Source organism: Opisthorchis viverrini (genome assembly GCF_000715545.1).
Source record: "Opisthorchis viverrini unplaced genomic scaffold opera_v5_35, whole genome shotgun sequence".
Taxonomy (NCBI): domain Eukaryota; kingdom Metazoa; phylum Platyhelminthes; class Trematoda; order Opisthorchiida; family Opisthorchiidae; genus Opisthorchis; species Opisthorchis viverrini.
This window is the reverse complement of record NW_008751691.1, coordinates 170421-184083: the sequence shown is the minus strand read 5'-3', so window position 1 is coordinate 184083 and position 13663 is coordinate 170421. Positions and strand designations below refer to the sequence as shown.

The 13663-nt window shown below is 46.5% G+C and overlaps 2 protein-coding genes across 2 annotated transcripts in view; one reads left to right on the top strand and one right to left on the bottom strand.

Moving 5' to 3' along the window:
* T265_02714 (hypothetical protein) overlaps nt 1-13663 on the top strand; it is a gene marked incomplete at both ends in the record, with an annotated part of 59853 nt that overhangs the window by 18293 nt on the left and 27897 nt on the right. Inside the window, 3 exons of the mRNA XM_009167029.1 lie at nt 2770-3023; nt 7313-7930; nt 9276-9653. Coding sequence (XP_009165293.1) covers nt 2770-3023; nt 7313-7930; nt 9276-9653 — 1250 coding nt within the window. The remainder of the gene's footprint in view (nt 1-2769; nt 3024-7312; nt 7931-9275; nt 9654-13663) is intronic.
* T265_02713 (hypothetical protein) overlaps nt 1-13663 on the bottom strand; it is a gene marked incomplete at both ends in the record, with an annotated part of 41259 nt that overhangs the window by 1245 nt on the left and 26351 nt on the right. Inside the window, one exon of the mRNA XM_009167028.1 lies at nt 10752-10947. Within this exon, the coding sequence (XP_009165292.1) occupies nt 10752-10947 (196 nt within the window). The remainder of the gene's footprint in view (nt 1-10751; nt 10948-13663) is intronic.

The window sequence follows — 13663 nt, the reverse complement described above, 5'->3', positions numbered from 1 at the left end:
AGTATGGACATGCTGGTATCCCGAAGGAAACGCCTTACGGCTTTCGCACTCCTATCACAGAGGATAGCACGACTTTACATCCAGACCACTTCGTAATGCGGTTTCTCACAGTCCTGCAATTCTTTGTTATTCGTTGGGATGCTCCCCATTTGTCCTCCTGTCATGGTTGAATCTACTGAACTTGAGTTCTAGACAACATAGCTTGTAGAACCTTTGCAGTACAGAAGCCAGAACACCACGACAGAGTGATTGCTTTAGGTCTGGGAGTCATACCAGGGATTTCAGACGACTAGCAGTTGAGGACGTTTAATCTCTTATCAGCTTAGGCGTCCTTCCTCTGTCACCGACAGCCTTTCCTTGCTAATTTACTGGAACGGGACCCTACTCTAAAAAGCTGCACATTTTCCGTACCTAAAATTTCTGAAAGCCTCAAGTTTGTGAGTTCCTTTTTATCATCGAAGTCTCTAACGTCAAACTGATGTAGTCCCCTGTTTTTGCACTCCTTAAACCATAGCTGCTGTATGACCTTATTCGGCCACCAGGGTTGTAACTCAGACACGTTGATGATACCTCCGTCGTGCCAGTTCGTGAACTAGTTTTTATCTTACAGCCACTCATTCCGTAACTTAGTCGGATTATAGGTCGAGCATGGAACTGAAAACAGGACAATCTATTGCGTTCACTGCCTTGTTTCGAGGAATAACAATCAGTTGGAAACCAAAGTCAGCCGCAAGCCAACTTCTTCAGGTTACCAGCTGAACCAAAGTTATACCTATCTTTTAAGCATGAAACGAATGATTCACACGCTGGTATGTAGCGCCCAGTAATATACCGAGCACGAAATCACTCATATTAGACTGGCTCCAAGTGACGCTAGGTATCCTTCCCTGTTTATTCATCGCACTATACAGCCTCTAAATCCTGGTGCAGTAACCAACTGAACGATCAAACTAGCTGATACGGCGTGTATTTCACACTGACACCTACTCCGCCGCGTGCTATCCATCTTTGACACTCGCACAACTGGTGGACAGTGCGTTGAACAGACAGTTTGGTGACATTGGGGATCTGGTTAACAACTGGGTTTATAACGTTGACTCTGTCGATTGCGATTGTGCCGGTATCGAGAATACCAATAGACAACTGAATGTTCGAGTCGGTGGAAACAAACCCCATTCCTACATTGCTCCGAGAAACTCCAATAAACAATAAACAAACTGGAAAGATTCGGCGATTACCCTCCGGCGACTGTCGGATCAATTTTGGTGCCCTACTCATCTTACAACTCTGGTAGGTCGTCGATTGTCTAATCCGGGATTCTTCACCACACACCAAGTTACCATTTGGAAGGTTAGTTGGTTGAATCCAAACCTCGCTTCCCGTCCTCTCTGGTCCTTCTAGTTTCACAGCCGGTATGCACTGAAAGCTCATTGAAGCTGAACGATTATTCTCCTCGTTAGTAACCAAAACCAACGCACCTTTTAGGCGGTGTTTTCAGCTGTGGATCAGGCAACAACCGGAACGACTCACAACCCGCAAACAAGCTAAGCAGTGCATCCAAACGCATAGTTAGGCGCAGGTATTGCTATGGGCAGCACACAGTATTTCAAGCAACTGCCTTTCAAGCTCAGTACGCACACGATTGATCCTTCGTTTTTGTTAGATGTACCTCGCTTACAAGGAATAGTAGGATAGTTTAAGTGATGTAGTTTTCCGACTATCTTTGTGTTACGGTTTCGATAACGCAGTGCATGATAATATGAGCGGACTATGACGGTATTCTATCCCCGGCTAGGTTACCTGATCCAGACTCCTAGTGCAGCGGAATAGTAAGAGGACGAAACCGTGGACTTCATTGTAGTGCCCCTATCTACAAGCGACTAACAGGCAATAGCGGAAAAATGACAAGGTATATATATCCATAATTTGATCTTTAAAATGCCGAAAGTTTATCACCACACACAAAGATACAGAGTTTTTAGGGATATTGATATCCCCAACACCTCCCCTTGTGAAAAGTCAGTAACAAGTTCGACGTGGGCTGACCTGGATACGTTCCGCCTGGCGGCGGCGTCGGTCTGTCCACCGCTTTTTATCGCTGAGACTGACCTATGTACGGACCGCTGCGTCACAATGGGTGTGATCTGTCCCCACCTCTTGTATTTGTCATCATAATTTTCCTTTTATCTGCATGATGTCATGGAAAGGGATAAGGGATAGCACTTCCTTGTTCTCTCTTCAGTATTTTCAACTGCCGATACAATATAGGCTAAAACGCGCCCCGGTGTGAACCAGACCACAGTTTCTTTCTTCTATTAATTTGGGTGGTGGGTTTCCACTAATAAGCCTGGTTTAGATTGAAACACGGGTCGTCATATGTACATAAGCGTTTGGCGCGTAAGCTTCCTTAAATGGATAGGGGGCTAGGTGTCTAGATAAAACTTTTCTCCAAGAAACATTATCCGAGCTAATCTGCTTGATGACCCTCAATAGCGAAGTTGAATTGTACGCCACGTCTGCGAATATCATCGCTCAATTCTTTGTCGAATATACCCAATTCAGTTGAACGCATATCTTGTATGGTCTTGTTCTTGTTTGTCTCAAAACACTACATCATACTGTTTGGGCAGAACGGAATGCCGGTTTCCATATGGTTACTGGCCCAGTGTTGAATTGTTAGCAAACATCCCATAAAGTTTTCGGTCAATCTGTATCCGCCATGGTCCGTACAGCTACTGTCACTTCCAATTATCGTTTTTATTTTTGCAGTTTTCGGTCAACCAAGAATGCCCTCCACGAGCACAGTCCACCATTGTATCTAGCGGGACAGCAACGGAACTTCGCCATCCTCCCTCTGGAATTCCAGCGCAGACACTCCAGCCTACTCCCACACCGAGAGCACAGACTAACTCAAATGAGCGACTATCCACTCTGCTATCCTCGCCGGTTCACACGCGCACTACTCCGGGTACTACTCATCCTTGGCGTTTCGACCAACCTGTGTCTTCAGGGATCAGTACTCCGTGAGTGTTTTTTCGTTATTTGCATATGCCTGTCTCCACCTTTGCTACGAAGGTGTCGGGATCTTGATGTCTTGGGATAGAAAGTAGGTCTTGATACCATCATAGATAATGAGTTACAACTGTTCTCATTTTGAGAGGTGTAAATAAGGATGATCGCTTTTCAATGAACAAGAACGGTGAGATGATCCTACTTTTACGTCCAAAACAAATCCCCATGCATGCTATGATCTCGACCAAAACCTGTCACAGTTTTGCAACGAGTCCTCGAGTGACATTGACTGGACTTTTATTCCACTAGATTCAGCCATCGCCAAGAAGGCCGGAGAGTAGCAGTTAGACGATTAACCTCAGTAGGGGGCATTCTTCTACGACAAGAGTGCGAGAACAGCAAAGTATTTCCCAAAGACTATCAGGATGTCCACACTTATGGAAGCAGCCTGCCTTTCTTTCTCCGTGGAAGGACAGGTTAAAAGGGGTCAATCGTAAAAACCGATCGTCCGCCGACCTATTATTAAATCTGAGTCTGGTGCTATTTAACATGTACGTTCTGAGTTCATTAGGAATCACAACTAAGCCTAACTACCTGAGTCCCTGGGTTATGTAAGCCCTCAGAGTGAACAGCTTTTGATTGTTGATTCACTGGCTCCGGACATAGTTCTCCGAGAAAACCCTAATGCCTTTTATTTCGTGAGTGCGACTGCTGGGTCACAGAGAACAGCAAAGTATTTCCCAAAGAGTATCAGGATGTCCACACTTATGGAAGCAGCAATTCTGCCTTTCTCCGTGGAAGGACAGGTTAAAAGGGGTCAATCGTAAAAACCGATCGTCCGCCGACCTATTATTAAATCTGAGTCTGGTGCTATTTAACATGTACGTTCTGAGTTCATTAGGAATCACAACTAAGCCTAACTACCTGAGTCCCTGGGTTATGTAAGCCCTCAGAGTGAACAGCTTTTGATTGTTGATTCACTGGCTCCGGACATAGTTCTCCGAGAAAACCCTAATGCCTTTTATTTCGTGAGTGCGACTGCTGGGTCACAGACTGCCCACGCACCTTCTATCTTTTACCACTCCATTGTTGGTTAGAATTTACTTCGGACTGTCCGTCATGCCTGTCAGTAAGTGACGTCGAAAAGATTTTAAAATGCGCGAGCATATGAGGAAATATTGGAGTAAAGCTCTTGCGCACGGTCTTGCACCAGTTTCTATCCATAAACAACCACCGTCCTCTGGATACCATCCGACCGCTAAGGCCTTTCTACTTCGCCGCCAAGTTGTTCGTGGACCGCTTCGCGATCTTCCGTTCCAGGCTGACATTCTCACACTTCACGTAGTGGTTGCTACCTGTCCCCGTGCTATCCCCAGCTTTTTTTCAAAACGCGCGATTTCCCATCCATTGGGGAAACGGCTTATGTTCCCCCAGTTTCATTTGTGCCGGGCCATGCTCCACAATATATATTAGCAATCAGTTTCATCAAGTGATTCGGAGTTCTGTCTGTTCACCAACCTCGTTACTGCGTTCCCCTGACCGACAACCTATGATGTAAAAAAAATCTTCCAGCTGTAGCATCCTTTCGGTGCCTAGCTGTCATGCCACATGAAAGAGACACGAGGACTGGGATACTGCTAGGCCGCCCAAACCAAACAGGGGAAGTCGAGAGGCAGAGGTCAGGTTTGAACCACGAACCTTCCGGTCAGTAAATTCGCACTCTAACCACTTGGTCCATCTCGTCCCCCACCTTTGATGTCTGTGCCAGCATGAGCTTTGTCCTGTTGCCTTTACCGGGATAACCGTTAGACGGAGCTCGCATTTTACTCTACTCTTTATTTTTAAATCGCCTGATTTTTGCCTCGTTCTGAATTATTCTACCTCGTGTTCAAGTGCATTTTTTCTCTCCTGGAAGTCGTCCCCTCTGTCCTGCTAACGAGCAGTGATTCGTAACGTACTACTCATAAGTTTGCTGAAAATCCGTCGACAGCCCACGACCGGTTCCGCCCTTTTTGGGGCTCATCAGGCAGGTGCAGTCCCCGGATTTCCGTCAACCTTATGTTCTCCTTAAAACGAAGTTGCACGAAATTAGTGAATATACACTTATTTGCAAACTAATTTGGTTTTTCGAGAGACCCACCTGGAGCCCAGCTGAACCTCTCGTTTGTGATGTTTCCAGGATTCGATTTTCCATGTCACCTAGATAGACACTTTTCCCTATTTGACACATTGTATGAGAGATTGTCGTTCGTGCGGACAAGAGCAGTCTTGCAATTGAATTTCGCCCCATTCACATACCTCGTGTGACTGTCTGTTGCGACAAAACACCATTTTGCAAAATTGTACACAAGATGGCCCCGTCATATTTACCCATTTCCGAAGGTTGTCCTGATTAGTATCTAGCGCGAGAAAATCTAGGACCTAAAAACTTCACGGGAAGTAGGGTGTATACTGATACTCGTTTACGAAGCAGGCTATCCATGGAAGGAATCCACGTTTCTAGTAACATAGCTTTTCAACGGTAACTCCGAATACGGCCATACTGAACATCGGTTTAGGACCGCAACAGTTGCGCCTCGGTTTCCGAAGCGTTGATCGAGTCTGCTTGGAACATTGGATTAGCACTGCAGAGTGACGCCAAGATGGTTTAAGGGAAAAGGGACTCTACCACAATGAGTCAACTGCTCGTTTCATCGGACCTGTAGTCCGCATGCCAGAGCTGTTTTGGTCCGGCCTTGTTCTGACTGAAAGTGATCGAAGGCTAGAAAACGAAGTATAAAAACACTAGCCAATAGCTGTAACACCCTTCCGGTGCCATGCCACCCGAAGGAAGCACGAGGGCTGGGATACTGCCAGGTTGCCCAAGCCTAGACAGGGGAAGTCGAGAGTCGCAGGTGGGATTCGAACCACGGACCTTCCGGTCAGTAAATTGGCGCTCCAACCACTTAGGCCATCTCTCCCCTGCCGCTTTCCTGGACTTTGGGATCCAACTCACCAGTGGTTATTGACACTGACAGAAATGGCCCAGTCGCGCAGTCAGTGGCACTTGTCCACCTTCAATGTTTGTCTCCATCTCCCTCACTCTCCCATTCTCCCGCGATCGAAGCTGTAGCATCTGGAACCAGCCTACCATTTGTACATGGTTTATGTCTGATAAACTGAACTGTTTCTTATGCGAGTCCTTCGCAGAGCCTAAATCCCCTTTCCTGTTGAGGTTTCACGCTTAACACTACTGTTGTCAGGCTCGACGTACTACTGATTATCGTTGAGAGCATAAGTAAACGATTCTGGTTGACCCATTCACCAGATGTTGCTGCTTTCAGAAGCCCGCACCATTCTGACCAGACACAGTGACAGAATACTGACACTAGGGTTGTCACATCGAAACCCCTCGACCACTACACTACATCACTACATCAGCTCACTGAGGAATAGAGGTAACTAATCCGTTGAGCTGAATCTCACCTTCCAATTGAAATTTAGTTGTGAAACTTTATTTTATTATGGTATTATTTGTCTTTTCAGATAGGCATTAAAACAATTTTTTACCGGAAAGTGGCCTGTTGAATTTTGGGTCTTTTTATGGTTCTGTGAACGGAGTTGGAAAGGCTATTTGAATAGGTTCAAAAATGCAGCGCTTCGTGCTTATTACCTACTTGATAGTTGGTTGACGGTTCTGACTATAGCAGAGCACTGGTACTTCATCGCATAAATTCTTTTAAAGGAAGGAAGGAGAAAATGGGACAGGGAAGTAGCTACACCTCCAGCACTCAGATTTAGACGATCTGGACAGATGCTGACTGCTTGAATTTGATGGGTGGCCCCGCATAGTTCCTGCCTAGCTTTCACTCAACCGGGAATACCTCTTGAATGGAGATTTCTTGTAGGAGGCCAGTAATACCGTTGAATTATGACTTTTGGCGGCAGATTGTCAAGTTTAGTTGAGGCGTGACTCGCGTGACAGTACTACAAGCGTTCTCCTTAATATACACCTTTTGAGTAGCCCAGCAGAGCGTTCTTCGTCAGTCAGCATCGAGCGTGAATTAACCCCTCCCTCCGAAGAAGTCTGGCACTGATCTCCCCGGTGATAGTTCTACCTGCTTAACAAGCACGGCAAGGATATGAATACGTGTCGCTCTTTCTGGTTCACTTTGTTAAATTAACGTTTCAATATGCTAAGTGACCTTCGATTGGAGATCAGTAGGGCTTGAAGCGTTTATCACTTTCTATGTCACTTTGGACTAATAAAACAGACTCTTCACGTATGGTCTGATGCAATCTTATCATTTTCCCTACCTAGTCATCCACCCATAGTGACACCCACACCAAGGCCAAACGGTATGTATCCCCGGTCTCAAACGGATGCCGCCATTCCTAGTACAGTAAACCATATGACTTCGCGCATGGTGTGTCAAGCGAATTCATCCAGCCTTACTCCATGGCAAATGGCCCACCCAGTCAATGGTATCCGCACCGCCATTTCACACACGACTCTATGCTCTGTGCATTCCAGCACAGCTACTCCTGCACCGTTTGGCAGAACTTCGGACTTCAACCTCCCAGCGAACACCGTCTACGATACACTCCAAACCTACCGTCGACTCCACTCTAATGAAGGCGTGATGAGGCAACATTCCAGTCCTGGACAACCCTCGTCTCGCAGTATGTATAATATTTCCAATTGTTCTGGACATTGGAATGTATCCTCCCCCTATTATAGCGTCGAGCCACTTCCAAGTGGTACGTCCACCGGTGCTGCGACCGCCACTACTTCGGTCTACCTGGATTTGAGTTCACCGCCCTCGCGAATTCATCCCGATTCTCGGGAACGTCTTTACGAGCGTTCGTTTTCCAAGGGTCCCGAGATTTCTTACAATCTTGCAACCCCACAGCCCGTCTGTGGTCCCGAATGGCGTCGGTAAGTACTGCACTCCGATTATGTTTGATTACTTTCCGTCGCTCAGTTTTTCTGGTTACGGGTGGTGGTGGTGGTGAAGAGATTCGATTCAGTACAGACTCTGGCACTTTAGTTTCGAAACTGCATATGAAAAACTCCGTGACTAGTCATTAATGGGAGTTTTTCAGGTGGCCAGTTTTGAGAATTGACTGATGCTACTCAGCTTTAAGGGACCTACCACATGTTGGGTGCAACTGTCATCACTTTGACCTACTCTCATTCTTGAATAATAACATGAGTAGGAGTAACAGTGACTAAGTTACACAGATTTGACTTCGGTCAAAACAGCTGTCGTACGTTTTGGCTTTAGGTGGGCATGCAACTCATCGAGAAACCGGAGGTTCGCATCCCAAACTGTTGATTATACCCGCGTAGACTTTCAGGGAAGGATGTCAACAGTACTCTTGTAAAAACTGCAAATAAAAAGTTTTCATTTATCTGTAGGCGGTTACGGTGGTCACTCTGAACAGTCCCCCTCCTGTCCGGGTGCAACTCTGTATATATCAAAGTTGAGGAGTACTGAACTCGGGGTTCTCTCATCCTAGACCTCATCGGTGGTATATCTTGCTCATGCCGGGATTCGAACCCCGGAGCGAGCCTCGAATCCAGTGCCTTTCCTCTTTGGAATGGACTAACCAGACCAATTGCGCCCAGATAGAAGGTGAACTCTTTGAACACTAGTGTTGTGGATTGTCACCTAAGCGGTGGTGACAATTTTTCTTCATTAGTCCCCTGTTTCATTCGTGACAAATCTTTCCGGCCGGCAACCTAGTCCAGGAACTTGGAATGATGAACAACATAGATTGGGTGCGGATCAACGGCTTTTCTGATCAGTAGCTTAGATTGCGTACATCATTATCAGCACGGCACTACAATGTTCGCCGGCTCCCTCCTTTTTGAAATACATCGGATCATAACATACACACACATGCGCTCCTTTGATTATCGCTTTGGTTCTTTGGCGGGAGTTTCTAAACCGAAAATTATCGTGCCAATCACAGCAGGAACCACCTCGGGTGTGTAAGTCATTTTTGAGTTGGCTTGCAGTCTTCCTTTTAACCATCTACCATGATCAAGGAACCCTTCCGTTCGACGTAAGCACTGTCAATTACTCTAGACGACCAAGGACGGGTGGATGACAATTAGATCTTGGGTATCTAGCTAGCATTCCGATTCATGTATTGCGCTCCCGGGGTAGGGTTGCTGCCTGCTCTTGGGTGTTATGCTTTTTCATTCGCTGGCATGTTTCACTCATAGTATTCTGTTCAAAAATTCCAATATCTCACTGTTTTTCTATCCTTTCCAGTGTATCTTCCGACTCATCCATTCGACAGTCGCTCTCCGTTTCCGGCCAATCTGGCTGTTTGGATGTGTATTCCTGTCAGGGCGGATCGTCCTTGCATTCGAATCCTCCCTATTCGCAACAGCAACCGCTCAGCAATCCGGTAGTGGATCGTAAGCCGGACACTCTCCGACGACGTTTTCCCACGGAGCCCACTGTTGGCAGCGCACCCGCGTTTGCCTCCAGTATGGTAACTGCGCAGCAACATCAGTTGTCAGCAGCCTCTGTTCCAGATGTGGATTACCCTTTGCCACCGAAAAGAGCATTTACAGGCTCTGCTACAGTCCCTATCGATGCGAATTGTGGCCTTCTTGCACCTAATAGGGATTGTTCGAGAGTGGGGTAAGATGAACTTTTTTCTCACCATCTCAATATTACATCCCTTGTGCAATGCTTCACACAACTGATTTTCCGAACGGTGTGGTTAATAGACTCTTGGCTTAGCCGCGAATTTACTGACCATCCTATCCTAGGCCTGGTATCTCGATTGGTCCTGTCAAGGCTTGGGGGCGAGATGGCCCAAGTGGTTAGAGCGCGAATTTACTGAAGGTCTGTGAACCGAAAGGGTGCTACAGCTGTGCGATTTTAGGCTTGGTCAACCTGGCAGTAGCTCAGCCCTCCTTCAAGTGGCATGGCAACTAGGCACTGAAAGAAGGTTATAGCTGAACGGGTTTTACTTCTTACACTATTACATTAGAACCGTCAACCGTTCTTCGCACCCCATGGATGGTTGAGTATAGAAGGTTGGGTACATTGGTTGTGAGTCTGACCTACACATATTTTCACCTGACCCCTTTTTGTCCAAATTCTCGAGGTGTTCCGTGAATGCACATAACATGTGAACCACAACAACAGAAAGGTGACACGAGGTCTCACTACTCCAAGCTGAACAAGTATCAGGATCGGACAACTTTCATTTTGTCTCATTCCAAGATTTGTGTGCCTATTTTACTCTTAAATTGCATATTGAATAGTTCAGCATCGTTTTCCTAATGAATTGATGTGTTTTACTGCTCGTGCAGTTTGTACGACATTCAGTGGATGTATCTCCTCCAAATTGACACTTTATTCATTTACTTCGCTTAATGGTTTTGCAAAATCACATCAGTTTGTCTAAATACGCCGGAAAACCGCCCTCCAGTTAAGGTATTTCATGACAGCCGATTGGATTTCGTAGCTCAACACAAACACGAACGTTTTTGGATAAACAAGTATGGTGCAGTGTCTCCCGAGTATAAAAACGGCTGGAAATAACAGTTTTCTGGCCGTTCTATGTGAAAGGGATTTTTCTAATAACTTTCAAATTAAAGGTCGACAATACTACCGAAATATTGAAGCAAGATCGGCAAAGGTTTCGGATAAATTTGTAAATAGCGATCTTTTCCGCGTAATCCAAACATCAGGTGTCAAAGGAACATGTCACGGGGTACTGTAGCTCACTAATTTTCTGTTTAATCGCTCGTTCCAGTTTTGTCGAGCTTCTTTTTCTACAGTCGTATGGGGTTTGTACTGGTATTTGGCGGGATTTTCCGCTAAATTCGGCATATCAAGAGACACTGTGGCACCCTCTTGGTGTCTAACTGCCATGCCACTCGAAGTAAGCACGAGATCTGGGATGCTGCCAGGTTGCCCGAGCCTAGACAAGAGAAGTCTGGAGACAGAGGCACTGCAACTCTAAAAGATCCGTTTTGGGACCAAATAAGATCATTTTCTGCAAAGTTGCACTAGTATATCCGTGGCATGCGAAAAACTCCGAGCCGGGAGCACTTGATTCTGATTCCTCGATGTTCATGACAAGCCGTGATTCTGCAGCCGGATCACGACGTTCGGTTGCTCCATGCAGTCCACGTCCGGCCAGCTTCTAACTAACCAGAAGGGATGCCAATGCTGAGATGAACTTCGGATTATAGCGGTCACTGTGGTTGACGGATATTCGGACATATTACAGCCAATGCATCTGAACCCCGATCACTCTGTAGTCCACGCGGTTTGTGGAACCTCGCGTGTTGTATCAAGCCGCTCGTTTACTAGATGTTCAATATGATGGCAGCAGTCCGAGATGAAATGCTCGCTTGTTGCATGTCATATGACGTGACCCTCATTGTTTACCGTTGCATAGTAGAGAAAAACACAAGATGGTGTGACCATGCGCGTACATGTGTTTCGACTGTACAGTGTTATAATTGAAGGACATCTTTATAGCGGCATTCCAGCGCGCACACACGTGTGCACGACCTTGACTGGCCATGCACCAGGAACTCTTCGGATCTCTCGCTGCGCACGGTTTTTGGTTAACACTTGTTCCTCTGATTGGACTAGCGGAATATTGTACGAATACAATATTCTCCAGCCATTGCGTCCGGGAAGTTGAGATGTGTAACAACTTTGCACACGGCCTTTCTAAATTATGGTAAAATCACACAGGATTGAAACTGTTTTTCCTACTCTTCGTTCTCATCTGCGACCGATTCTGAGGATGTTCCTGGAAAGTCGACTTGAGAGAGGAGCGGGGAGCAAACAATCGTTTTGCTTACCAATGTAAGGTTTCCCATTGTTTGCATCTGTCCCAGTTACAATTCGTCAGGTATTGTAAACTCCACTAAAGAACGCAGTACACAAAGGTTTGTACCATTGTACCATTACGAACTGTGTCCAGCTGACCATCCTTGATTCGGTTGTAAGCTTGTGAGTGGATGTTTGGACAAAACACGAGCGAAACAAGTGTTTGCAGTTGTTCAGGCAAGCCCCGCTTTGTTTTTTCTTCTGGTGTGTATGTCCGTGACTTTCGGTCCTTACCATACAGGTTGATCGATTTTACTGGAACTGCTGAGGATCTGGATGATACTTTCTCAAACATCTTGCTGATTTACTATAGGTGGGTGCTTTGGGGGTTTGTAGAATTCACATTACTTGTTCAGACGGTTCTCATACTGTCCTGGCTCGCTCCAAAGACCAGAGGCACAGGACTCGAGTTTTACCCCTGTTAGATCTCATCAGCAGTGCATCTCTTTGGCCATGCCGGGGTTCACCCTCCAGTCGTCTGGCATGCGAGTGTCACCACTACTGCACCGCAGCATCATGGATACACTTGAGTTATCACGTCTGAACAGGTTTTAGCGATGTGACTGTTTTGCGGACGGCTTTCAGCGTTGAACCGGTAACTGTTCTTTTTTGTGTCGATCGCCTGACCTGCTTGTCAGCACTTCTCAGTCAGGTAGCGCCACGGGCCTGCTCATGCATGCACCTGCCCGTTCGCCTGTTCAGACGTGCGTTCAGCGTTCATTGGTGAAGTCATGGTCACATGTCCACCTCGCATATCAAGTGGAGTTAGTTTAAACCCTGGCACAGTCAAGGGTTTAATAAGGATGAAGTTCGAGTTCAGTGCTTCCCCATCTGGCGCGAACTCACATAGTGGGACTTGCGTTCATTGGTGAAGTCATGGTCACATGTCCACCTCGCATATCAAGTGTCGGGAGTTTAAACCCTGGCACAGTCAAGGGTTTAATAAGGATGAAGTTCGAGTTCAGTGCTTCCCCATCTGGCGCGAACTCACAGGGCTAGTGGGACTGCTTAAACGATAGCTTGCTTATTACCAAATGAACGTGGAGAAAGTTGAAAAACCACAGTAACTGTCGTCTCCTTACTCGGATCATCATGGGCACATTCCTATATATATTTGTCGTTTTCTCGTCCCGCCTCCCTCGTATCGGTTGGTATCCTACAGAACGGAAGCCGATCTATGTATTATATGCATTCTTGGGACCTTTCATACTTTAATAGGATTCTCCTTGATAGACCTATGACAAGATTTAATCTCCTATAAGTAAAACGATGTACATGGCCACTAGCTGCCATGCCACCCGGAGGAAACACGAGGGCTGGGATACTGCCAGGTTGCCCAAGCCTAGACAGGGGAAGTTGAGTGGCAGAGGTCGGGTTCGAACCACCGACCTTCCGGTCGGTAAATTCGCGCTCTAACCACTTGGACCATCTCGCCCCACTAGTGTAAACAATTGCGATAACAGTTGTTTTCCCTGTTTGAGTTGACGTGTTTTGAGTCAGTTAACTACGCACTGAATAGTTCATGGATTGCAATTACTCATTCCATACCAGCAACAATCAAGGTGGTCGTTCTCTCTCTCTCTGTATGTAAGATAATCATTCAGCTCTAGCACTCTTTCGGTGCCTAGCTGCCGTGCCACCCGAGGGGAGCACGAAGGCTGGGATACTGCCTATTTGCCCACGCCTAGACAGGAGAGGTCGAGAGGTAGAGGTTGGGTTCGAACCACGGACCTTCCTTTCAGTAAATTCGTGCTCTAAGCACTGTGTGGCGCCTCTACACTTGGCTCCAT